The sequence below is a fragment of the Abrus precatorius genome, unplaced genomic scaffold, assembly GCF_003935025.1.
Source record: "Abrus precatorius isolate BTA unplaced genomic scaffold, Abrus_2018 Scaffold6, whole genome shotgun sequence".
Lineage (NCBI taxonomy): Eukaryota > Viridiplantae > Streptophyta > Magnoliopsida > Fabales > Fabaceae > Abrus > Abrus precatorius.
This window is the reverse complement of record NW_020874406.1, coordinates 23372816-23398855: the sequence shown is the minus strand read 5'-3', so window position 1 is coordinate 23398855 and position 26040 is coordinate 23372816. Positions and strand designations below refer to the sequence as shown.

Here is a 26040-nt window from a genome sequence, read left to right as displayed (position 1 = left end):
AAATACGTCTCATATATATGCAAAATATTTAGTGATCGATCATAGGGTTAATTATAATGGTTTTGTAATACCATCATGCTTATTTTGTAAAGTAAATAATAAATAAATATATATATATACATTTACATATTATCCTAAAAATATAATTTTTTAATAATTTTTCATGAAATAATTTAATATTAAAGAAGATTTCCAAGCATAAAAGGTAAAAATTTTAAAATTACTTGTATTATTATATAAAAAGAATTTTTTATCACATAATCTTTGTATTTTTAACATATTGAATATTTTATTTATTTTAAAAATAAATATTAAATACTTTTATGTGTTTATAATAATAAATATTATTTGATTTTTATTTAATATCTTAAAAACAATTTTTTATTTAAATTATTTTTACATAATTTTTCTATTGTGTCACTGTATTTTCATCAAATATAGTTACTAAAATAATATACATTCATCTGAATTACTTTAATTCTTCTAATAAAATGTAGAATTTAAATTTTAAATTTTAAACTCAAATTAAATCTAAACTACTTTAGTTAAATATGATAAGTTTGATACTGGTTGAATTTATAAAATTTTATTAAAAATCAAAATTTATTTATTTTTAATTATTTTTTAAGCTCAAAATATATTGTAATTTTTTTATAACATCTTACTAAAATCTCTTGTTTGAATGAGTCAAATAAATTATTTTGTTATTAGCAACATTTTACACAATTTAAATAACATTTCAACAAAATATGATTTTAGAAAAATTTTAGTTTTCTTAGTTTACATTTTAAGTAACGTTGTTAAAGGTTCTGAGTGATAGAACAATTTAAAAGATAAAAAAAGTATTGTTAATTTTTGTATGTTCCTTCCAAGTTCAAAGTATCATTTGTACAAATAAAAATTCTTATTGTTATATATTTTTTTTTTATGTAATTAAATATAAAATCTATAAAACAATTACTTAGAAGTATATTTTGTGAAACAATATTTTTTAATTATTTGATAGAAAAGAATTTCATGATCTTGAATCGATCTTATCTGAGATTGCAAATTTTAAATTTGTCTACAAAGAGCAAATTTAATTATATTAGTGTCTATAATTTGTATAATACTAATCTAAAATAACTAGTTAATAAATATTACAAGGTATTGTACATTGAAATCCATAGTTGTAGTTATAAACTTGAGTCTGTTAGTATAAAATATTTTCTTTTTCAAGTGAAATTCTTTAGTATATGAAAAAGTGAAAAATTTATTACGTTATTAGTTTATTTAAAAAATGTAAATTTTTTAATTTTTAATTTTATTTTATTTTTTAATAATTAATGAAATTGTGATAAACATATAATTTTATATATATTTATCAAATTTTAAAAAGAATAAAAAAATTAAATATTTCATTCAAACAATTAAAAAATTATAAAAACTAAATGTGAGTAAATTAAAAGTAAAAATAATAAATTATATACATGTTAAAATATAAGGATGAAACAAAAATACAATTAAGCTACATTTTAAATAAACTAATAGTGTTAAAAAAATATTATCATTCAATTATATTTATCAACAATATAGTTAATATAAAAATTATAATCATAATGTATTATATTCTAATTGATTGACCATGTTTACTATTTTGTGTTTGTCATATTTTTTTATTTTTATGAAATGTCACAAGTTATGATCATAACAATAATTTAGCAATAAGTGAAGATAAATTAGTTACTACTATATCTGATTTTATTTATAAGAAATAATTACTAATATTTTTTATTTAAATATAAGAAATAAAGATTTTTTTATAGACATATTAATTATTAAAAAATTTATACTCTTAAATTAAATAAATAAAATATTCATGTTAATAGGTACGTTCGTTCGTTTAGTACAGAACATCTCAATTTAATCATTTAATAATATCATTATTTTTAAAGTAAAATATAAATTTTTGAGATAAAATTACTTTTTTATTTTTATAATAAATTATGAATTTATTTCTTATAAATAGGATTAAAGGTAGTATTTAGTTTTTGAACTAAAACAAAAAATGAAATGGTTTTTTAAAATAAGTTTTTTTGGTAACTGGTTAATTTAGTTAAGTATAATTTAAATATTAGTTAAATTGGCTGTACCCGTTTTTAAATAAGGATGTTACCTGATATGTTTTCGCCATCACAATCATACAAGAAACTGTAGGAAAGAAGGAAAAATGAGATCAAAAGGGAAAACACTTGGTTTATGCACTATTGCTTTCCTGTCCAATAAATTTTTACCCCTTTACGATAATATATATAAATATTTTTCCTGTTTTTGGTTCAAAGGTGGAAATTGATTAAAAAAAGAGAGTGATGGTTTTTGTCAAAATATTAGGTTGTGAAAAGACAAAGAAAATAGTGTTTAAAAAGTGATATGTAGACTTTCCCAACCAAGGAATGATGCTTTCTCTGATTCTGAGATTCCACTAAGGCCAGCGCACATATGGGAAATATGAGCGTCTGCTTATACAGAATAAGAATCAAATGGGTTTTGCCTGTGATAGCCTATCAGATCTAATTTTGGGTCAACACCATCTATTCAAAACCATAATCATCCTGAAAACCGCTTCTCATTTTTCAGTGCCTTATAATTGTCCCTATTATTACTATTAACTTAAACAAAATTAAGATACCCTTTCATTGAATGTTTCAGCTTTATGAAACTGACAAAATATATCTCATCAAAAAGGGTCTCATTCTTTGTAACTCTTTCGCGCTCTATCTAGCTGTTACTAGAAGATCATTGCATTTATTGTTGTTATAACATTCCATATATGCATAACCAGATAGGACCAACTTAACCAGAATACCACCCTTAACAAGATGACAAGAGTGCTTCCAAAAGAAAGAAAACTACGTGTAGCCCTATCAATTTCAATGGTGCACAACTTATCTAAAATGCCCCTGTGTGGGGACTAGGGAATACCACTTGCATAGCTGGTAATAATATAATAGTGCATGGTTATTATTAGCAAAAGAAAATAGTATGATTATTAACTATATGAATCATTGGAGCAATAGATAAAATATTTTTAAATATATATATCTTGCATCATTATTATATTGATGATAGGACTTGCCTAGTTAATGAGGTCCCAAAGATTGAATGGTATAATTTTTTTATAGGGGAAAAATATTATTCTCTTTCCAAAGAAGACCCCTCTCTCTCAATGAGATTTGAGTAATGTTGACATACAATTATTTACACTCACAGATATAGTTTAATGAAATTTGTATGTGTCAGCTCTTACGTAGATCCTTGTCATTGCTGTAATACTGTATGAACCTAGTTAAGGGGGAAAAAAATAAGAAGCAAAGTTACTAGTAATATTTTGCGAAAAATTGAGCTATTTTTATTACTTTGTAGTGACAAAAGTAATTCCTTTCTTTATTTTAATTGTTTAGTTATGTTACTTTTTTAATACTAAAGTATAAATTTTTTAATAGAAAATGAAATATTTTAAATTTTAATATATTAAATATTTTTATTTATTTATTGATAAGTACCCTAAAAATACTTGTTTAAAAATAAAGAAACTAGTTTGTTATGTTTCCCCCTTAGAAATCTAAAGTAACAATTTTGCAATATGAAGTTTTAGTTGGTGTTCAAGACATGTGACTGATTTCAAATACACGAAAACAAGAGTAAATTTTAAAGACTACTTATTTAGTTTGGGATATTTCTTCCATTTTTTTAATGTTTAAAGTTTTATACGATAATTAAAAGTCAATGTTTTAAAATTATAAAAACAAACCATTCTTAATTTTTTATTGTATATTTCATTTATTATAATAACTAATAAATTTCTTTATTACTTTCTGCCAAATATATATTATTTATTAATAAAAACTTAAGTCCTCATTAAATTTATTAAATGATAACAATAAATAAATAAAACTACTAAAAATATAAAAAACCCAGAAGAAGTAACTAAATAGATTCTTAAAACTGGAATTTAAATAGTTTGCATGAAGTTATAAATTCCGTCATTGCCATCATTGTACTATAGATGTTTGAGGTAAAATTTTACTCTTACAACAATAACAACAAAATCTTATTCTACAAAGTGAAGATTCTATAAAATAAAATAAAATAATATCATCATACTTATTTATAAAAAATATATATAAAAATTTAAGTCACTACCATTGACAAATGTGAAATAATTTCTTACTTGCCAGCTATTCCCAGACCAAACATCAAGCAAGGCTACCAAATTTTATCGAAAAATGGGAATAGAAGAGAAACATAACTCCACCATAAAATTCACAATTACAAAACCAAACGAAATCAAATTGACAACGATAACAATCACAGATTTAATTACATTCCAGTTCAATTTTCAGTTTTTATCTTTATCTATATTTTGTACTTATCTCTCTATTTTACCTTCAGCTTGAGTAATTGCTTGTTTCACAAATTCTAATTACTTAGCTCAGTTTCTTTCTTTCTTTCTCTCTCTCCATTAAAAACCTTGGAACCTTATAGGGGAAGTTTAAATTACTTTACTAAATTGTAAAATCAACACCTTAGACTAAGATTTACTATTTCACAGAGTGTCCTCATGCTTATGCCCATGTGGAGAAGATCACGCTCTTATCAGAACCTAAATTGCCCAAAAGCAAGGCAAAACCTCTCACCAACCCCACCACTATCTTTAATCCCTCACTTTCTCTTAAAAATACACGCAAACTACTCATTTAGAAGTCTTCGAATTTTAATGCCTAGTTTCACAGAACCTGTGGCTTTTCGTGTTTGCTCTATACCTCTTTTTGTTGATGGTTGTTCAACTGTGTGAACGATAGCTTCTCATATAAGAGAACTTTTCTTTTGTCTTGCACTCTTTATATTAATTAAAATAAATTAATGAAACTGTTATTTCGTGTGCATCTTTCCATCTTACTCTTCAAAAAGAAAAAGGAAAACCACTCTACTTGCAAGCTGGTGGAGTCGTTTTCTCATAGTTGAATCTTTATATTTTACTGAGAAAAAGGGATTCCTTGAATTTGTTTAAAACCCCATCATGGATCTGGAAAGTTACTTCCTAGATATTATTATTGTTATTATTATATTAGTAACAATAAATTAAATTAATTAAAACAAAACAATTTTTTCTCTTTCTTTTTCGAATAAAATTCTTTCACACTCAAAATATATATAGTATATACGCATCTTAATTTCATTATATCTCTGTTATTTTCAACTGGGGTGCTAGTTTGAGCAATTGGGTGATCATCAAAACCTTCAATTTCCGTTAAAAAAATGGTTATTTGAGACTCATCAGTGCGCATGCCATGGATCTGGAAGGTGGAACTCGTCGACAGTTTGCCAAGGTGAGGGAGATGGGCATGCTCAAAAAACTGAAAAGTTTCAATTTTTCAATTCAATTCTACTTTCGATTCGTACAAGGTTGTTGGTGTTGGCTGAGAATGCAGACTTGTTCAGTTGTTCCTTCCCTTCTTTCTTTTCTTTTAAAATTTTTAATTCTTGGTTTGCAGAAAGAATCATGGAAAACGGTTCTGACTCTGGCATATCAGAGTCTTGGAGTTGTGTACGGAGATTTGAGCATTTCACCGTTGTACGTGTTCAGAAGCACGTTTGCTGAAGATATTGCGCACTCGGAGAGCAACGAAGAGATATATGGGGTTTTGTCTTTGGTGTTTTGGACAATAACTTTGGTTCCTTTGGTGAAATATGTGTTCATAGTGCTGAAAGCTGATGATAATGGTGAAGGAGGCACGTTTGCTTTGTACTCTTTGTTGTGTCGCCATGCCAGAGTTAGTTCTCTACCCAATTGTCAAGTGGCAGATGAGGAACTCATTGAGTACAAGAAGGATTTCTATGGTGTGGCCCCAGACAGGAGCTTTGCTTCTAGACTCAAGTCCACGCTTGAGAAGCACAAGGTTCTGCAAAGGGTTTTGTTGGTTCTGGCTTTGATTGGGACTTGCATGGTCATTGGTGATGGAATCCTCACACCGGCTATTTCTGGTGATTGATTGTGTTGTGCCATATTTTATTTTATTTTATTTGGAATAGGAAGTTTTGACTTTTCTATTTGGTTATGTTGAGTGAGTCACTGAGTTGAGTTGTTTGATTGAGTGCAGTTTTCTCTGCTGTGTCTGGATTGGAGCTTTCAATGTCCAAGGAGAATCACGCATGTAAGTTCAGATTGATTTTTTGTGTCTGGTCATTAGTTTGTCTAGGACTTAGATACGGGTCATAATTGAACACTTTATGTATAATTTTCTTGCCTATTGATCAAAAGGAGATTCCTGTTGACCTGAACTGTTTTATTCTACTTCTTCTTAAAAAAAAAATGAAAACAACTCTTTTTTATCCAGGAACTTTGCATCCGTGGTAATTTATCTTCTTAGTTGGATGTGTTCTCCTTTTCCCAGTTTGGTGATGTTTCTTAATACTCATCTTGTGAGAAACTGTGCGTTAGATAAGCCATGGTATTTAACATATGTGAAGTCCTTCAGCGAGAGTGCTTTAGGGAATGTATTTGACCTATGACTTAAAACAACTTGTTTGATAAATTAGGTGGACCATGAAATAGTGTGCTGTGACTTCTAACTATGGTAGTTTCCATGTTGGTCTCTCTCAGCTCTGGTGTTAATTGAAACTTGAGTTGGGTGTTTACATGCTGTATCTTTAGCCCAATTCTGCTGCAGTAACATGCTGAACTGTTGCTACATTGAGAAACTTGTGTTATTTTGTAACTAAGCATGATCTATTTTCTATCCTGTTCGTTTAACATGTGTTTTTTAAAGTGATTCTATGATATAACTCTTTAGAGCTTTTTTCGTGGACTTTTAGCTTTTAAGATAAACACTAACTTTTTGAAAAAAAATTATATTTCTATTATATTTTCTTAAAACATACCTTTTTCATTAATTTAAGAAAAACACACACCAATAAACAGGCTCTTTATTTGAGGAGGGAAATTACTTTTGCCGTAGCTGTTATCAATAATAGGATTTCCTTAAACTTGCATGTCCCTTACAATTTTTTTTTATACATATTTTTTGAGAAATTAGAGTTTGGTTATTGACAATTAGAGATGAAAAGACAAAGAAAATTAGCTGCTGCTCTGCTGTGCTGCAATTTTTGTTTGTCCATTATATACCTTTGTTGCTTTTATTTGCACTTAGAATTTTGATATCAGTCTTCTCTGTTATTTACATTCCTCACTGATACTACCTTTGAAACTTTATACTTGACAGATGTAGAGGTTCCAGCTGCATGCATCATACTGATAGGCTTGTTTGTCCTTCAACATTATGGCACGCACAGAGTTGGCTTCCTGTTTGCTCCTATAATTATCACATGGCTTTTCTGTATCAGTGCCATTGGAATATATAATATATTTCACTGGAATCCTCATGTATACAAAGCACTCTCTCCATATTATGTTTACCAACTTTTAAGGAAAACTCAGAAAGGAGGTTGGATGGCCCTTGGTGGAATTTTGCTGTGCATAACAGGTCAGTTTGTTTGCTTGTTCATTAATTTAGATTTTATGCCAATATTCACACAATTTCTATTTCACTTTTACAGGATCAGAAGCCATGTTTGCTGATCTTGGGCACTTTACTCAATTATCAATCAAGGTATCCTATTATAAATTTGGTTTCATTTGATACAGGATAAGTGGATCTACCTAATATTAGATAGAGCAAACATCATACAGTAGTATATTTGCATGATTAATGTGTTAAAACTTGTTATAAGTCATATTGATTTCTGTTTCATAGTTAAATAGCTTTTGGAAATGCCTATTTATTTAATTAACATCTCTTCTGCAGATTGCTTTTACTTCTGTGGTTTATCCATCTTTAATTCTTGCGTATATGGGGCAAGCTGCTTATCTATCTAGACATCATGTAATTGAGCACGACTATCACTTTGGATTTTACGTATCTGTACCAGGTAGGTGGTTTAACTCATTCTTTTAGGGAGAAAGTACATGATGGAAGAGTTCTCAGCCAATTGACACTTTTGATTTTTTTTTCCTTCCAGAAAAATTGAGATGGCCTGTTCTGGTGATAGCCATACTTGCTGCAGTTGTGGGAAGCCAAGCCATCATCACTGGAACGTTCTCAATTATCAAGCAATGCTCTGCATTAAGTTGCTTCCCAAGAGTCAAAGTAGTTCACACATCATCTAAAATTCACGGGCAAATATACATCCCTGAGATCAATTGGCTATTGATGCTCTTGTGTTTGGCAGTAACTATTTGTTTCAGAGACACAAAGCGCCTTGGTAATGCCTCAGGTATGACATTGATTGCAAGTTTGGCATACTTTAATTTTTCAGCAATATAATAATGAACTAGCAAAATCAAGAGGTTGCATTTTCTAGAAGATGTAGTCATAGTTTTAAATGCGACCAAAGTTAGCTTTGATACTTTTATGATTCTCATGACTTTGTACACTGAAGAATGCCTTTGTTTCTCTTTTTGAGTTGAGAACATAACTAGAGTGTGGAAGAATCTTAAAGTTATTGTTGTATCTGCTTTATTCTGGCAATAATCTGACATAATATACTTTGTATAACAGGTTTGGCAGTTATCACAGTGATGCTGGTCACCACCTGTTTGATGTCACTTGTTATTGTACTATGCTGGCACCAGAATGTCCTCCTTGCACTTGGCTTTGTTTTCTTATTTGGATCCATTGAGGCTCTCTTCTTCTCAGCTTCTCTTATCAAGTTCCTACAAGGAGCATGGGTGCCTATTGCATTTGCACTTGTTTTTCTGACTGTCATGTATGTTTGGCACTATGGCACCCTCAAAAAGTATGAATTTGATGTTCAAAACAAGGTTTCCATCAACTGGCTACTTGGCTTAGGTCCCAGCATAGGCATCGTTCGGGTGCGTGGGGTTGGCCTTGTACACACTGAGCTAGTATCTGGAATTCCTGTAATATTTTCTCACTTTGTAACCAACCTCCCAGCCTTCCATCAGGTCCTAGTTTTTCTCTGTATCAAACATGTGCCGGTTCCACACGTTAGACCTGAGGAACGGTTTCTAGTTGGTCGTGTTGGTCCGAAAGACGTCAGGCTCTACAGGTGCATAGTGCGATATGGATACCGTGATGTCCACAAAGATGACATTGAGTTTGAGAATGATCTTCTATGCAGCATAGCGGAGTTCATACGCACAGAAAGTGCTGGATTGAACTCTTCAAATGATGAGGATGAAAAGGATGATAGAATGGCAGTTGTAGGAACATGTTCTACACATTCTATTTTGATGAGTGAGGATAATGCTGATAATGTAGACTCAGAAGGGACATCAGAACTAAGAGAGATAAAGTCACCAATTGTGATCCAACAGAAGAAAAGGGTAAGGTTTTTGGTCCCAGAAAGTCCAAAGATTGACACAGGTGCAATGGAAGAGTTGGAGGATGTGATGGAAGCCAGGGAGGCAGGAGTAGCATACATTATAGGACAAACATACATGAGAGCCAAACCAGGTTCTAGCATGCTGAAGAAAATAGTTATTAATTGTGTTTATGAATTCCTAAGAAGAAATAGTAGGGCACCCTCCTTTGTCATTGGGGTACCTCATGCATCATCTCTAGAAGTTGGGATGATGTACCATGTTTAAAGTTTTGGTTTCACAAAAGGGTAGAGCTATCATCATCATGTACATGTCATATTACATATAGATAGTCAAAGGCCTCAACCCATCAAGTGCTGATGGAAAAATAGTATACAAGTTTTGGTTTTTTTTGCCACCCTACTATATTACGTTCTCTCTTTATTACATCTATATGTTTTCCCCTTGTTTTGGTTAAATTGATTAGCAAACACTAGCAAAGATAAAAATGATGGAACTAGTGAGTATTTGGTGTGCATGTTATTTTTAAACACAAGTAAATTCTAAAAATATAAACTAAAAAGATTTAATAGGTAAATTGTGTTAACTGATAAAAAAAAATTATCTTCCGATTATAAATACAAGTTGAAAATTAGAACTTTTATTCATAGAAAATTTATAATTAATTTATTTGAAAAAATTGGTGATTTTTATATACTTCATTGTGCCTAATATTATTTGAAAAAATTAAGGATTGAATAAAAAATTTAAGAAAATAAAATCCGCTTTAATAAATTAAGGGAAAAGTTTGATTTAATATAGAAGTTTAAAATATACATGTCATAAAATAAGAAATGTAAGTCTCTGAGTACATGTAAGGATCATTTTACTCTTAAAAATGCAAGTTTAAATTTAAGGAGATAATATAAGAATGGATATGGTTTGGGAGATCAAGCTATGAAGATGCACTGTTGCTGTAGGCTCTGCATTAGCTCAATGGATCGACTGAGACATCAACTTCTTAATGGCAATTTTGGGCTAAAAAACTTCATAATTTCCATTTGGGTTACATAGCATAATTGACTCATGGTTGCAATGGGCCTTGGGCTATCAAATATTGGGTGTCTTTCTTTATTCTAAGATTGAGTGGAAAAGCAAGAGTTTGAGTGCACTTTATTGATGTTTATTGCCCCATATCATAGTTATGGAGTTGCCATTCATTTATGATTATTGCCCTATCTCACAGTAACGTGAAATTAAAGCACCCGCATAACAGGTTTAGTCAGAACAAAGAAACTGTGAACAATTTGCTGCTGAGGAATTTATCATACTCGAAAGAGAAAAAAGAAACTGTGAAGAAGGATTTTGCAATTAAATATAGTACATATACATTAAATATAATCACCCACATAAGCAATTGAGTGGAGATTGATGGGCCATTGCATCGCATCAAATAATCAATATCATAATTTTATAAATATTTATTATTCTTTCAAATTTAATTTAATATGATATTATTTGTTTTTTTATAAAGGATGTAATATTGACAAAATATAATAAAATTTTACAGAAACATTTTTTTTAATTTTTTTTCATTTGCTTGAATGAATATATTCTATATAAAAAATAAATAAATTTCCTTTATCTCTCATTCATTAATCTTTCTTTTTATGTTTTATTTTGTTATTAACATTGGTTTAGAACAATAAACATTATTATTTCTCACTAATTTATAATTTTATTCAATAATATTTATGTATAGCAAAAACTTGAGTATCATAATTTTCTATTTCATAATTCATCTATACAAACACACATACAATAAAAGTGGACGTCAATCAATCAATCAATCCTCACATGTCATATAAATATAGAGTGAGAGAGTGGAAAGGTATTATAAGTTTATAAAAAGCACTATTAAATGAAAAAAACAATACAAAAAACAATATGAAGGAATATTATATTCATCAAAATCAAATAATTAAAATTAGAAATACTTCTAATAAAAAAATTAAAAAAAATTTAAAAATAATTGTAATTAAAAAATGTAATTATAATCAAAAGAAAATCATAAAATAATAAATGTCAGAAACTAGGGATAAAATTTAAATAATATTCAAAGATAATAAATAAGTAAGGTTAAAAAAAATATTTCATGAAATAAAAATAATTTTATAAAATGTATATATTAATAAAATTATATTAAATTTTTATAATGAGTTTAATATCATAAAATTACTAAAATCAGTGTAAAATATAAATATTTCACCGTATTATAACAGCAACCTTTTTTATTTTTCTAAATAATAATTGTAAAAATTTAATAACAACTCCTATTATTTACATAAATAATGATAACATTTTTTATAAAAAATTATAGTCAAAATAAATATTTATAATTTTTTAAAATATATGGCTCTTGAAATATTCTTACAATAATTAATGCCATTTTTTTATGTAAATTAACGAAAAAAATATTACAATAAATTACAGTATTTACATTAAATTGTTGTCAATTCTTCTTTAATAAAACATGGTAATAATATTTTTAATTCAATAATGCAACTTCTATTACAAATAGCTTTTATAATTTTGGCATCAATAATTATTTTACTTTAATTATTTATTATTAATATGATTAAAAATATTATAATTGAGTTTAATACACAAATGTTATTCGTTTTTTATGTCCTTTAAATTATAAAATTTTAATTTATTATTCATACACTCGTAATTTTTAATAACCCGTGCCTCTCTTGTTAGTTTACATGGTTAGAATGCATACTGACAAAAATTATGCGTTCATGTTATGTAAAACTATTGTACACAAAAGTTTGTCATTATTTTTCCACTATACGATTATATTTAAAATTGGTTGCGTTGTTGAAATAACTTTGTTCATATATATATAAACTTTAACTTGTCCCTATTTCGTTTTCTGAGTATGTCAGATTTCCATTAATTGACGCAAACATGTAAAAATGTAATGCCAACAACGATCGAACGTTTCAATCGGTAATGTCTTATTCATTCGACTCACTTGCACACACTTTGGTTTGTACACTTATGCCAACCATATCTTAAAATGTACAAAAGAAGAAATTAAAACACAACACAACCCACATAATACATGAACATGAAACATCAAAGGCAAAAGAAAGGGCCCAAAAAATCTGTGTCACTTTCAGTAATCTCTTGCCCAGATTAATGTGAACGCCAAAAGATGAAAAATGTAGTGTGGAATTAGATAGAAAGTTGAAATATTTGTCATGTTGGCCATATCTGTTTTCCATTTTCCCAATATTTCAATTTCAGATTCATTCAGATCAACAATTTCTGCAGTGTTGAGTGGACAAGACAATGGCACTCTGGAAAAGAGACCCTCCGATCGTCCTTTTCAGATTGAGTTTTATTATCCATGCAATCATTTATAAAATTAATATACTTTTATTTAATTATAAATCATCATAGCAATGTACTTTTATTAGTTTAAACTGACAGTGTACTAATTTTTTTTTTCTACATAATATTATATTTTTTCTCATTTTCTCTTTGTTGTATTTATTTAAGTACCTTCTTTTTTCCAACTTGGCGTTGACTTGTTCTATATTTTAACATGTTTAATTTTGAACCTTACTATAAAAACAATCTAAATTATAATATAAAAAAGAAAATTTTGTAATAATTTTTTTTTTATCAATAATGCGGTCCAGACCTTTGTCGTTTAAGCTGGGTTATATAGGGATCAAAAAGAAAGTATAAAAGATAAGTGAGTTTATTACAAGAAAATTTATAGTATTTATACCAGTTCATTACGTGTCTTTACATTTGTATTGAATAAATTTCATACAGTATATTAATCACTATCACATGTTTTATATTCAAATGTGTCACTGTAAATTTGATTTCACTAAAATACCATACTAGCACTCGGTGCATTGAGATCTGTTGCTTATTTGAATCAACTGTTAACAGTATTTTTACTGTCATGATTAATAAATAAAATTAAAATTAAAAAATACAGATTAAAATAAAACCAAAAAATTAAAAAATTAAAAATATGTCAATTTTTCCTAAAATTAAAGTCAACCGACTAAAAAAGAGATTCCAATTCTCATTCAGATGGTCTTCTTCTACAGTTTTTTTTAATCAGCTTCTACAGTGTAGTTGTGCGATAGGCGATGGCAAGCATTAATTTGCCCACTTCTTTTAATTTTTATTTTTATATTTGATAATAAAATTGTAAGATGTTGCTGACAGTGGTAAGGTTTGAATTTTCCTTCCATCAATGATAATAATAATAAAAAAAGTTAAATAATGATCATAATCAACAAAAGAGAAGGTTGAACGTCTAATATAAATATTGGACCCTGTATTATTAGTGAGGTTTAAGGTAAGATCACTTAATTGTGAAGTTAAAGGTAAATTAGTAATATATCAATTTTGATTATACTTAAATAATCAAGATGGTATGATTTTATAAAAGAATAATAATATTATATACAATTACTTGTTTGTTCAAAATTATTCACTTGCAAACGTTAACTTTATTTAACTTTTTTCTTGTGACGAAGCTTCAGCTTATCAAGGAAAACATTGTTAATTAACAATATTTGACTTTCTATAAATACTTAGTTTATTGAGAAAGAATAAACCAAATGCATTATCGTTTATTTTTATTTTAAAAAAACAAGTATTTGACTTTCTAAATTATAAAATTTAATTTTACAAACAAAGGAGCTGTCAATATTTTCTATTATCCTACCGTCAACACCAATGACGAATGTTTTGGGACTTCATTTTCTTAAGAAGCTCCCCCTTTCTCTATTATCACAATTTTAAACTTTTTTTTTTTTGTTCTAAAATATGTTTTATTAAACAAGTAAATTAAACTAGCGGGGAAGAAAGAAACATTCTATGGGAAAATAATCTTATTTAAGTCGAGCAGATGCAATTTATTATCTTAAACTTACATTATTCTTATTATTTAATGCAAATGTTGTTTATTTATGGTTGCTAGGATTTATGAAAGACCTTATCAGATTTGACTTGTACTCATTAATAAGATGGAGTAAAAAATCATTCTTCGTCTTCAAAAACAATTATTCTCACTTTAAAGGTAACGAAAAAGTTACTATTGTTGATAAATAAATGAATATATAATATAAAACATGTAATTATTTAAATATTCAGAATTATTTTATTAATAATTATAAATTTTTGTATAAATGGGTTTTTTATTTTTAAAAAGTTAAATCTACTACAATTGTATTTAATTGTATGACGAGGGAACTAAAAAATACAGAAAATAAATTATAAATTTTACTTCTCTCTTATTTGATAACAATATAAAAACAGTTATATTAAAATAAACTATTCTTAGTATAATCACGAGTAAGTAATAATTGTAATTTGACGGCTTTTCTTTACTTGATTAATAATTTCCTCAGCACTTAAATGGAAAAAAATGATCTTATTTAACTTAAATACGTTTGCTTCTATAAAGAATACTCGTAAATTAGAAAAAAAAAAAGAAAAAAAAAATAGAAACAGATTTGTACATGACTCTCTGAGTCTATTTAATTTTTCCTCACTCTCGGGTTTCCCTTCACAATCCAATAAAAGAAAATAATATATTTATCTCAATTATTCTTACCCCTACTTTATTTTACATTTTTCTGTGAAATTCTAAATTGTTAATTGTCTAAAATTCCAAATTTAGTTGCTACGATTGATATTTTTTTAAAAATCTTTATATAAACCAAATTTATAATTCATTTTACTTTTTTATGAAAAAAATTGTACATTTTATTTCCCATTATTATTATAATGTCGTCAAACAGTGAAAATTAATGAAATAAAATAACGTTTACAAGAACCGAAAGGGATTATATTGCTTTATTTTAAAATAAAAAAAGAAGGTATTATAAAAGATAAGCCATCACATTACGTTCTGCACAAAATTATATATAATAATTATTTATTAAAAATACATAATCTAATATATAAACAGTATTAAATATTATAAATTAAAAAATATTTTTTATTAATTTTTTAATATATATTTTTAATCATGCGTGAAAAAAAAATGATTATCATTTTCATGATGCAGAGAGGCCTCTCTCCCAACTCAACCGACCTTTTTCTTTAATTTTTTTTAATTTCCGCGAAACGCGGCGACCGGATAAGACGGGATCCACACCCTCCTTCAAAACTACCACTGAGGCATCGCATTCACGTGGTCGCCACGCGACTCACACTAGCGGGACCCGTCCACATGTAATGGGCCCCACCTAGTTTTGTCATCTGGCACGTGCGAATCCATCCGTACTGTTTCACTGTCACGCCGTGCGTGTGAGCGTGCCACCTTGACGCGCGTGCATCTGTGGGTAGTGTACTTGCCGGGACGTGGAAAACGGTAAGAGTCGAGCATTCTATGGTTTTTTCACAGGGAATAGTTACAAAATGATGTGATGTGATATCATATTGAATGGCCCTGATTTTTTCAACTATAATTGGATTATTATAAGTAAGTCGTTTTTTTTAAATTTTTTGATGGACACACCCTTTAAGATATTTCTACCTAAAAGATATAAACCAGAAGAAAAAAATAGTTATAACAAACAATGCGATGTAATCTTAAATATTAATATTATCTGAGTGTTTATAAATTACAGTTGTTCTAATCTTTTTGCAAACTAAATATTTATGCAATAAAATTAAATCAGTGATAAGAAAATCAACAATTTACATAAAATAATATATTTAAATATCAGTGACATCATTATAAAAAACAATAACAATTTTTATCATCGCAGTCAACTTATAGGTAATCTGGTTCAGTTGTGTTAACTAGCAACCGGATTAGCTTTCTAGAATGAAGTGATTAACTATTAACTATGGTTTATGTTTTGCTTTTGGTGCACAACTAGAGGCTTGACATCAGTGGCAGCATGGTAGTCCATCAATTTGAGTAACGTGGAGAAATGGTGATTAGGGAAAAGTTGGGAGGGGCACTTTGTGTAAAGTAAAGCTAATAAGGAAATTCCATTTGAGTTGGAAAGTGGGAAAATGTTAGTGGCTATTAATTTAAATGGCGTATGGTATATGGGAATATGATATGCTTATCCAAAAGGGCAAGTCAAAAGTGGTGCATTTTGGGGAGCAGAAGCGTGCAGTGTGAAGCTGACTCAGCTTCTCACGCTCCACGATTCACATATGTTATGTACCTCCGCTTTCCACCTTCTCTATCAACACTGTTCAATTTCCAATATCCAAACGCTTACGTTTTCCTCTCTCTTTTTACCTAGCTGGCATTTACTTCCTCCCACCTCATCACCTTCAATTTAAATTTAACTTTATCACTGTTCAATAATAGGATACCAAATAACATTAAATATTATATTCCAATTCAATTTATATTAATGAACTTGAAAATAAACTATTTAAGGTAGTTAAATAGTTAAAGATTTGTTGCTATGATAAAGACATTAATTTGCAAAACCAGATTGCTCATCTGTATCTTAATAATAGAAGGGGGAGTTGTTTAGCTGAAAACAACAGGAGACTCTTACTATGTTTCATATTTGTAAAATCGAAAGGTCATTCATAAGGCCAAATTAAAAAGAGATCATAAAAAGTACTTCTAAATTTTAAATTTATTTTTGTTACAATTTATTAAAGTAAAAAATTAAATATTTTAATAATTTAGTCATCATCATTATTATATTTCTAATATCAGACATTTTATTGTCGAATTATTTTTTTTAAATGCACTCAATGTATAAAACAGAACTAATCTAAAGCTCAGCATATACGGTTGCAGTAATTAACTAATAAATGTAATTTTTTAAAAATTATAAAAAATATACTTTTCTCGATACACATTCATTGTTATTGACTGTGTAAATTGCATAGGATATTTTACCTTTTGTAAAACGGAACTCACAGTAATCGCTTTACAATCAATACCATATTAGGCTAATTAACAACGATTGATTACTAACTGAGGTATATATGTTTAATTGTAATTTTAACTTTTACTTTAATTTATATGTAGTTATTTTTTTTAATTTTAGTTATTTGTGTTTATTTTTTAAATGTTTAAATTATGCTTCTAACGTCAAAATCTCATTCTATAATTAACAAATATATAATAAAGCTGTGATATATTATTAATTTATATAAATTAATAAAAAAATTAATTATTTAATTAAAATAATAAATAAAAGATAAAATTTAATTCAAACTTTTATATATATATATATCAATGATATGTTATATTTTTATTATATTTTAATAAATTAATGGATAAGATTTTTATTACATATTTTAAAACAATAATTACTCTTTAAAATGCTATGATAATAATGTATTTATAAACAATATCTGCCCCTTCTATGAATTTGACAAATATTTTTGGTTTGTTTTAGTAGGTTAAACAGTATAATAATTAATCAAGAGGGCCAATGCAAGCTGCATAGAAAATAAGTATATATATTAAATTAAATGGACACGAATGATGGATAATGTTATCATATAAAAATGTTGTATCAACTGGATAGGAGTAGGTGTTGTTGTTGATGTTTTTCTTTTCTTATATATATATATATATATATATATATAGATTTACATGAACGTAGTTGAAACTTAGAATGAGATGATTTCAACCAAACTTATTGATAATAACGCAGATGAACGATCATTTAATTTGACAGATCTTTTGTATTATTCCTGCCTCTTTCGTTTTCAAACAATTAAATTACCATATTACCCAAAGAAATATCAAAATCATTTTTTTTAATAATAGAGACAAAATTATTTACATATATACCTAAGGAAAGATTGAAGAGTTTGCCTTCAACAAGTTTAAAATTAAAAAAAATTATTTTTCATTAAATTTCTGAAGTCTTTTTTTCCTTTGAATTTTCCTTTGTTATTTTTAATTCCTATTTAAAAATTAATTTAATATAATTTCTTTTAAAATTTTCTCAAAACATTAAATCTAAATTTAAATTTTAGTACTATTAAATTGTAATTCTTATATTTAGGTTATTTGGAGAACTAGAGTATACAAATGTAACTTTAAGTTGAATTATATTTAATATTACTAATAAGAATTATTTATGCATAAGGATTGTGTTAAGCTTAAATAAATTAAAAAATAATGATGATGATAAGTGGGATAATAATAATAATAATAATTAATAATACTGAAACAATAATATAATAATAAAAAAAGTGACACAACTAAGGTTAGTCTAAATAGTAAGTAGCTTAATATTATTTAAGTAAAGTTTCAAGTTTGAGTCTATATAAAAAATCTCTAATAATAAATTTATTCACCACATCTATGTCTGAATCAAAATAGATGAGAAATAAAAATAAAAATTGACATAATAATAATATTATTATATTTAATAATAATAACAATTCTGTTGAAGATAGTAGCAATAACAAGTTACAAATAAAAAAAACATAAAATTTAAATGTATTATTAAATATTATTATTTTTTATTAAATTTAAAATTTTTATTTGACAAAATATATTGATATTTAATATTAATGTGTTAAATTTTAATATTAATTTTTATTATGCAAATAATAAAGATAAAGTTTCAAAAATATTAAAAAAATATTTTTAATTGTATATTAAATATTTAGTTTACTGTAATCACTCTTTGAGTTAAGAAAAAAATAATTTAATCATCTTATTTTCTATGCTTATAAATTTTTTAATTATTATATGTTTTTTTATAATTTTAAGATGACAAATATATACATTTTGTTATTTAATATTTTAAAAAACAAGAAAAATATAATTTTTTTTAAAATTATAAAAAAAAAACAAAATATCGTTGATATATTTTGACCGAGCATGACAATAGTACATATATAGATATTATTGTAAAATATGCTGCTGGTGTAAGTTTTTTTATATCATTACTCATGTCAGTAAGATTTTTTCAAAAAATTTAATATAAAAATTATATTTGTGATATATTTTAATTAATTAAAAAATGTATATAATTATTAAATATTTATAAATAAAATGTTTTATTATGTACATATAGATAAATTTTGAAAGTATTAAATTTAAATAAATATTTTTGATAAATAACTAAAATTTTAACATATGTATAATAATATTGATAAAATTTATTTATAACAATTTTTTTGAAAATTGATAAAATACTGTAATATATAAGACATTAATAATATTAATATAGTTTTTATGAAATAAAATATTTTTTATTTTTTCATTATGTGTCTATAAAAATATGACATAGAACTAATAGAAGTTAGTTAAAGTAATAAACGGCTTAGTATTATTTAAACAAAATTTTAAATTTAAATTTTTGTATATAAAAAAATTTTAGTAATAAATTTACCACATTCAGATATATAACTCAAGTAAAAAAAAAAAAAACGACATAGGAACTCTTCATAAGCTAATCCATTTTTATGGAAGAGAAATAAAAGACAAGGGGTAAAGCAGTCAATTCAGAATTATGGAAAAGGAATTCATTCAAGTGCGGCAAAATGCAGTACAGTAAAGCTTGCGATCGATAGTAATTTTGACATAGACATGAAAAAACCAACAAATAGGAATATATAATATTGATATTAAAAAAAGGAAACTCTATCCACTGAAGTTGTAGTTGAACAGTGACCCCGTGATATAAAATATTAGCTGTTTACATTCTGCTCTTTCCTTCACTCCCCAAACCATAACTCCGTTTCTCTCTCTCCCTCCGACTTCTTTCTAACGCACTCTCCAATCCATTTTTGTCACTCAGATTACTCCCTATTCCGCAACTGTAACTCGCCGTCAAATTCCTCGCCGTCTCCGTGGCCGTCAAGGTGATCCATCCTTGGCTGCTTCACTCCGTTCCTTTCTTCTAGGTCTCAAATTTGTGCTATGAATTGAATCTTCTTTTGGTTTTTTATGTTCTCTTTAACACTTTCAGTTTCTTCCGCAGAGTCAAACACGTATTTGTTCCTCATAGTTCGCGTTTTTTAATACTTTATTGTTTCAATTTTTGGTTTATGGTCTTTATTATTATTATTATTATTATTATTATTATTATTATTATTATTTTAATGTTTTGGCAGGAAATTGATGATTGAACAGCGTTGAAATCTGGTAGTGTGGTGACTGATAGCATAAATTTGTTTGAGGTGCGAGTATCCACCGGTTTCTATGTTCAAACCTCGTTTTTCTATAATAATAATAATAATATTATTATTATTATTATTATTATTATTATTATTATTATTATTATTATGTGGTTGTTTGATGGATAATATTTTATTGTATGAAGATAAGCTTATTTTGTTCTTGAATTTATTTATTTTTTTGGTAAACAAGCACGAGTGAATTTTGTTTTTATTTTGACTTGATTTGATTTGATTTTCTTGAGCTTAATTCAGTTCTGAGTTGTGTTTCAAGAGGGGTGCTTTGTGTTGCTTCCGTCAACTTTCAATTTGTCTCTTTGTTTCTATATCGACAAGCTTTTGTCTCGAATAGAGCATTTTTGGGTTTAATAGAATCTCAACCAAAGTATTTTGGTTTAATTTTTGGACCAGATATGTATTATTACTTGTGTAGTTGTGTTGTTTTTTGTCATCCGGGATCATGGGGTACCCGGTTATGGTCATTTTAGGGTCTTCTGAATTTCAAACGTGTTTTAAACTCGATTGAAGTCTCAAAATTTGAAGTGGTTCTTACATGTTACCCATTGATAATTGTATGCGCTTTGGTGTTTCAACTTTGGAGTCAATTCTGCAAGATAAGTGCATAAGCAACAGTGTCAGCAACCTGTGGGGAATAGGATCTATGTATTACTATTATTTGGTTTTAGTGTGAAGGCATGCCTATTGATAAGGCAGGCAAAGTCAATCCATCTGATTCATGATATGAGATTTACATTTAAACAGAAGAGATATGTTATTAACAGAATTGAAATTTCCCGTTTAAAGCCACTTCATTTATGTTCTCTCCTTACTTGCCTTAACAGAATTCTGAGTTTTGAGTCCAAAAATTGGTTTCTAGTCTCAGTACTAATGAGATCCTATAATTGTGTTTATATGCGCGGGTAGTGTACGCAGTTTGATTCTTGTTCTGATGATATTCCCTTTCTGGGGCTAGTGAAGTCAGGATGCCTCTCTATCTAGCAGAAAAGTTACATCATTTATGTAATTAATGTTGTCCATGGTTTAACTTTTATTTTTGGACATACATTCCAGGATTCACAAATAAAGTTATTTCGCTGTTCAGTGGCTTTTAGTTTTCTATTGGAGTAGGGAAATAAATGTTACCTAGAGGCTGCTAGTTGCTCATGGAACAATTTTGTCTTGTTTATGGCAATGATAATGCCCATTCTCAAGCTATCCAAACTGTTTAATCAGAAGATCCATTTATCAGAGATATCAGTCATTCTAGCCTGATTATTGTGAAGCAACTTCTGATGTTTATTTTCAGTATTCCCTGGTCTGAAATATCTTGATTATCATAGTTTTGTGGAGAATATCTTATGCTCTGCCTCTGTATTGTGTAGCAATAATTGAACTCTGGAAATTTGAGGTTTAGGTTGCATCAATGAACCGTTCACTAAATATTTTTTAATAAAAAAAAAAAAAGTTTTGCTACTTGCTATTGTTAAAGTAATATGTCTGAGCGCCTTTATAAACTCTTAGAATCAAGCTAGCAATTGTGCCTGGAAAGAATCACAAGCAAGAATATTCGTAATTATCTGTTAACATTTTGTATAATGCATGACGTCTTGTCATTTTTTAGTTGTTCAATGATATGTTATTTGTAAGATGCTGATTAAAATATGTTTTTTCTTCCAATAATTTATTTATCAACCATTTTTTAGGGTGGGAATTGATAGAAAGAAGAGCATTAAAAAGGAGGGCATCAAAGAGAAGTTCTCCTTGGATCATTCATGGCATCAAGATCATATGCTAATCTACTGGAGCTAGCTGGAGGTTTACTGGATATTCCTCACACCCCAAGAACTATTCCAAGGATTATGACAGTTCCTGGAGTTATTTCTGACCTGGATGTTTATGGTAGATGTGATGGGGATTCAGATGTTAGCTCTTCTGGTTGTCGGGAGAGGAAAATCATTGTAGCAAACATGTTGCCATTGCAGGCTAAAAGAGACATCGACACTGCTAAATGGTGTTTCAGTTTGGATGAGGATTCAATTTTGTTACAATTAAAAGATGGTTTTTCTTCTGACACTGAGGTGATTTATGTGGGATCCCTCAAGGTTGATATAGATGCCAGTGAGCAGGAAGAAGTTGCTCAGAAATTACTGGAGGACTTTAATTGCATACCTACCTTTCTACCCCATGATCTCCAGAAAAAATTTTATCTTGGTTTTTGCAAACAGCAGCTCTGGCCTCTCTTTCATTACATGCTACCTATGTGCCCTGATCATGGTGATCGTTTTGACCGCTTGCTTTGGCAGGCCTATGTTTCTGCAAACAAAATATTTGCAGACAAGGTTATGGAAATAATCAATCCTGATGATGATTTTGTTTGGGTTCATGACTATCATTTGATGGTTTTGCCTACATTCTTGAGGAAGCGGTATAATCGAGTTAAACTAGGATTCTTTCTTCACAGTCCTTTCCCTTCATCTGAAATTTACCGAACTTTGCCAGTAAGGGATGGAATTTTGAGGGGGTTGTTGAATTCTGATTTAATTGGTTTTCATACATTTGATTATGCTCGTCACTTCCTCTCTTGCTGCAAAAGAATGCTAGGTCTTGACTATGAATCTAAACGCGGACATATAGGACTTGATTACTTTGGCCGTACTATATTTATCAAAATTTTGCCTGTGGGCATTCATATGGGTCGGCTTGAATCTGTATTAAATCTCCAATCTACATCTGCTAAATTGAAAGAGATTCAGGAAGAGTTTAAGGGTAGGAAGGTGATTCTTGGTGTTGATGACATGGATATCTTTAAGGGCATTAGTCTGAAGCTTCTAGCTGTTGAGCAGCTGCTGCAGCAGAATCCAGATTTGCAGGGCAAAGTTGTCCTTGTTCAGATTGTGAATCCTGCAAGGGGCTCAGGCAAGGATGTTCATGAAGCAAAGAAGGAAACATATTTAATCGCTGGGAGGATTAATGATACTTATGGTTCTAACCATTATCGGCCAGTTATTCTCATTGACCGTCCTGTTCCTCGTTTTGAGAAGAGTGCCTATTATGCTGTGGCAGAATGTTGCATTGTCAATGCTGTGAGGGATGGTATGAACTTAGTCCCATACAAATATATTGTTTGTAGAGAAGGAACTGCACAGCTGGACAAAGCTTTGATTAGAAAAAGTGATTCTCCTCGTACCAGCATGCTTGTTGTGTCTGAGTTCATTGGTTGTTCTCCTTCTCTAAGTGGAGCAATCAGGGTCAATCCCTGGAACATAGATGCAGTGGCTGATGCTCTGTATTCAGCTATTACTATGCAGGATTCAGAGAAGCAATTGAGACATGAGAAACACTACCGATACATCAGTTCTCATGATGTTGCATATTGGGCACGCAGCTTTATTCAGGATTTAGAGAGAGCGTGTAAAGATCATTACATCAAAAGGTGTTGGGGAATGGGTTTGGGGCTAGGGTTCAGAGTTGTTTCTCTTTCTCCTTGTTTTAGAAAATTGTCCGTTGACCACATTGTCTCAGCATACAAAAGAACCAGTAGAAGAGCCATATTTCTGGATTATGACGGTACTATTGTACCAAAATCTTCTATAAATAAAACCCCCAGCTCTGAAGTCATATCTGTGCTTAATGATCTGAGTAATGATACTAAAAATACTGTGTTCATTGTTAGTGGAAGGGGAAGAAATTCTTTAAGTGATTGGTTTACGTCATGCAAAATGATTGGCCTTGCAGCTGAACATGGATACTTTTTAAGGTGCGTTTTTAATTATTAGGAAGATTTGGGCTCCATTTACTTTGTATTCCCCACGCCCCTTCCTTTCCCTTGCAAAGCAAAAAAATAGTGCCGCTCTTTTTTTTTTTTTTTCTGGTTGCAGGTGGAATAAAGATTCTGAATGGGAAACCAGTCACTTGTCTGCTGATCTTGATTGGAAGAAGATTGTGGAACCTGTCATGCAGTTGTATACAGAGGCCACTGATGGATCTAATATTGAAACTAAGGAAAGTGCTTTGGTGTGGCATCATCAAGATGCAGACCCTGATTTTGGTTCTTGCCAAGCCAAAGAATTGTTGAATCATCTGGAAAGTGTGCTTGCTAATGAACCTGCTGTTGTTTCAAGGGGACAGCATATTGTTGAAGTCAAGCCGCAGGTACAGTTGTTTTAATTCCTCCTTGTCAACTTCCTCTATTTATGTCCATGCCAATCTCATTAGCTGGATTGAACTTATCAGAGTTTTGATTTACTCTCTGCAGGGAATAAGCAAGGGCGTGGTAGCTGAAAAGATTCTTTCCACTATGGTTAATGGTGGCAATCCACCAGATTTTTTTATGTGCGTTGGAGATGATATTTCTGATGAAGACATGTTTGAGAGCATATTACGGACAGTTTCATGCCCATCATTGCCAGTACTTCCAGACGTCTTTGCCTGCACTGTTGGTCAGAAACCTAGTAAAGCCAAATATTACCTTGATGATCCTGCCGATGTGATGAAGTTGCTGAAAGGCCTTAGTGCTTCATCTAATCCAAAGCGCAGGCATCTAGCCCAATTCCAAATTTCTTTTGAGAGCACTGTTTGAGTTGTGGGACAGGGCAAGACATCGTTATTGGCTCCTTGTGCTTGTCTATTTGGGAGGATTCGTCGCCTCTGAATCTGGGAATGTTAGGTTCTTGATCCTGACCTGACATGATGTGGGATCTTGCTGTTGCAGATATGGCTCTATGCATTTTGCATGGCTTCCGGAAGCATTTTTCTTTTGGGTTCAGTAATCAGTAATGCGGTTCATGAATGAGCTGACAATTCTTCTCACGTACTTGGTTACGTCAATTGTTGTATTTGCTGGTGCCACCTATAGCTGTAGTTGTAGAATTGTAGACCATATAGTTGTTTGCATTGAACAAGGGGCATCAATAACTTGTACAGTTACACTATTTTTCTTAACTATACATAATGGCAATCTGTTTTGAGATCTTTTGCTTCAACCTAGGCGTAATTATTAAATTAGCCCCTAGGATTATGCTTTAAATCTAATAATAAATTCCTAAACTTAATATTATAATTAAAATCAGTTAGTATTTTCAGGAACATCCACAACGCTCGAACGAGGAACTAAATAGGAACTCTTCAATCGAAGATGCTTTACTCCGACTATATTCTAACGTATTAAAAAGTAAAAAGTTTAGTAATGAATGGTTGGGAATCTCAGTTCTCAGCACATACGCACCTATGGAAACGTTTGTGGAATCTGGATAATCTTCAGCTAGTCATTACTGATGTTCTTTTTTCTTTTTTGTCAACGTCATTACCGATATTCAAAGAATAATGGAGGAAAAGAAAATGCGGCCCATATTCAATGTGAAGCCCATGTAGGTTTGTTCCCCCATTTAGTTTTTTTTGTCTGTTGACCAAAAAGAGTTTGTTTCGTCACTAAAAACTATACCTTTCTTTTTCTTTTATGGTCTAGGGTGAGGGACTAAAGATTGGAAAAGGGGAATAGGAGT

General features: G+C 29.2%; 2 protein-coding genes across 7 annotated transcripts; both read left to right on the top strand.

Annotated features, from left to right (window-relative positions):
• The first annotated feature begins 5210 nt into the window (after positions 1-5210).
• LOC113868920 (potassium transporter 6) lies at positions 5211-9781 on the top strand. Its single transcript, XM_027504918.1, has 8 exons — positions 5211-5369; positions 5535-6024; positions 6141-6194; positions 7263-7523; positions 7597-7649; positions 7845-7968; positions 8059-8313; positions 8598-9781. The coding sequence occupies exons 1-8, from the start codon at positions 5331-5333 to the stop codon at positions 9647-9649; spliced, it is 2328 nt and encodes a 775-aa protein (XP_027360719.1). The 5' UTR covers positions 5211-5330; the 3' UTR covers positions 9650-9781.
• A 10222-nt stretch (positions 9782-20003) lies between these two features.
• LOC113868380 (probable alpha,alpha-trehalose-phosphate synthase [UDP-forming] 9) lies at positions 20004-25518 on the top strand. 6 transcript variants are annotated; one of them, XM_027503878.1, is made up of 5 exons: positions 20006-20224; positions 20477-20542; positions 22243-24296; positions 24418-24691; positions 24795-25518. In XM_027503878.1, exons 3-5 carry the CDS (start codon positions 22312-22314, stop codon positions 25116-25118), a joined length of 2583 nt encoding a protein of 860 aa, XP_027359679.1. In that variant the 5' UTR covers positions 20006-20224; positions 20477-20542; positions 22243-22311; the 3' UTR covers positions 25119-25518. The 6 variants fall into 6 exon arrangements, with proteins under 6 accessions (XP_027359682.1, XP_027359679.1, XP_027359678.1 ...); XM_027503877.1 differs by having other exon boundaries at positions 20074-20266; XM_027503883.1 differs by lacking the exon at positions 20006-20224 and having other exon boundaries at positions 20449-20542; positions 22243-23083; positions 23174-24296; positions 24795-25517.
• Positions 25519-26040: the final 522 nt, after the last annotated feature.

What these genes read in the sequence shown, in the direction of transcription:
- LOC113868920 (XM_027504918.1), top strand. Translation starts at nt 5,331, where the DNA reads ATGGATCTGGAAGGTGGAACTCGTCGACAGTTTGCCAAG. An exon ending in GTCCAAGGAGAATCACGCAT is followed by an intron (nt 6,195 to 7,262) that starts GTAAGTTCAGAT and finishes TATACTTGACAG; the next exon opens with ATGTAGAGGTTCCAGCTGCA. An exon ending in TTACTCAATTATCAATCAAG is followed by an intron (nt 7,650 to 7,844) that starts GTATCCTATTAT and finishes TCTCTTCTGCAG; the next exon opens with ATTGCTTTTACTTCTGTGGT.
- LOC113868380 (XM_027503881.1), top strand. Translation starts at nt 22,312, where the DNA reads ATGGCATCAAGATCATATGCTAATCTACTGGAGCTAGCTGGAGGTTTA. An exon ending in GAACATGGATACTTTTTAAG is followed by an intron (nt 24,297 to 24,417) that starts GTGCGTTTTTAA and finishes TTCTGGTTGCAG; the next exon opens with GTGGAATAAAGATTCTGAAT. An exon ending in TTGTTGAAGTCAAGCCGCAG is followed by an intron (nt 24,692 to 24,794) that starts GTACAGTTGTTT and finishes TACTCTCTGCAG; the next exon opens with GGAATAAGCAAGGGCGTGGT.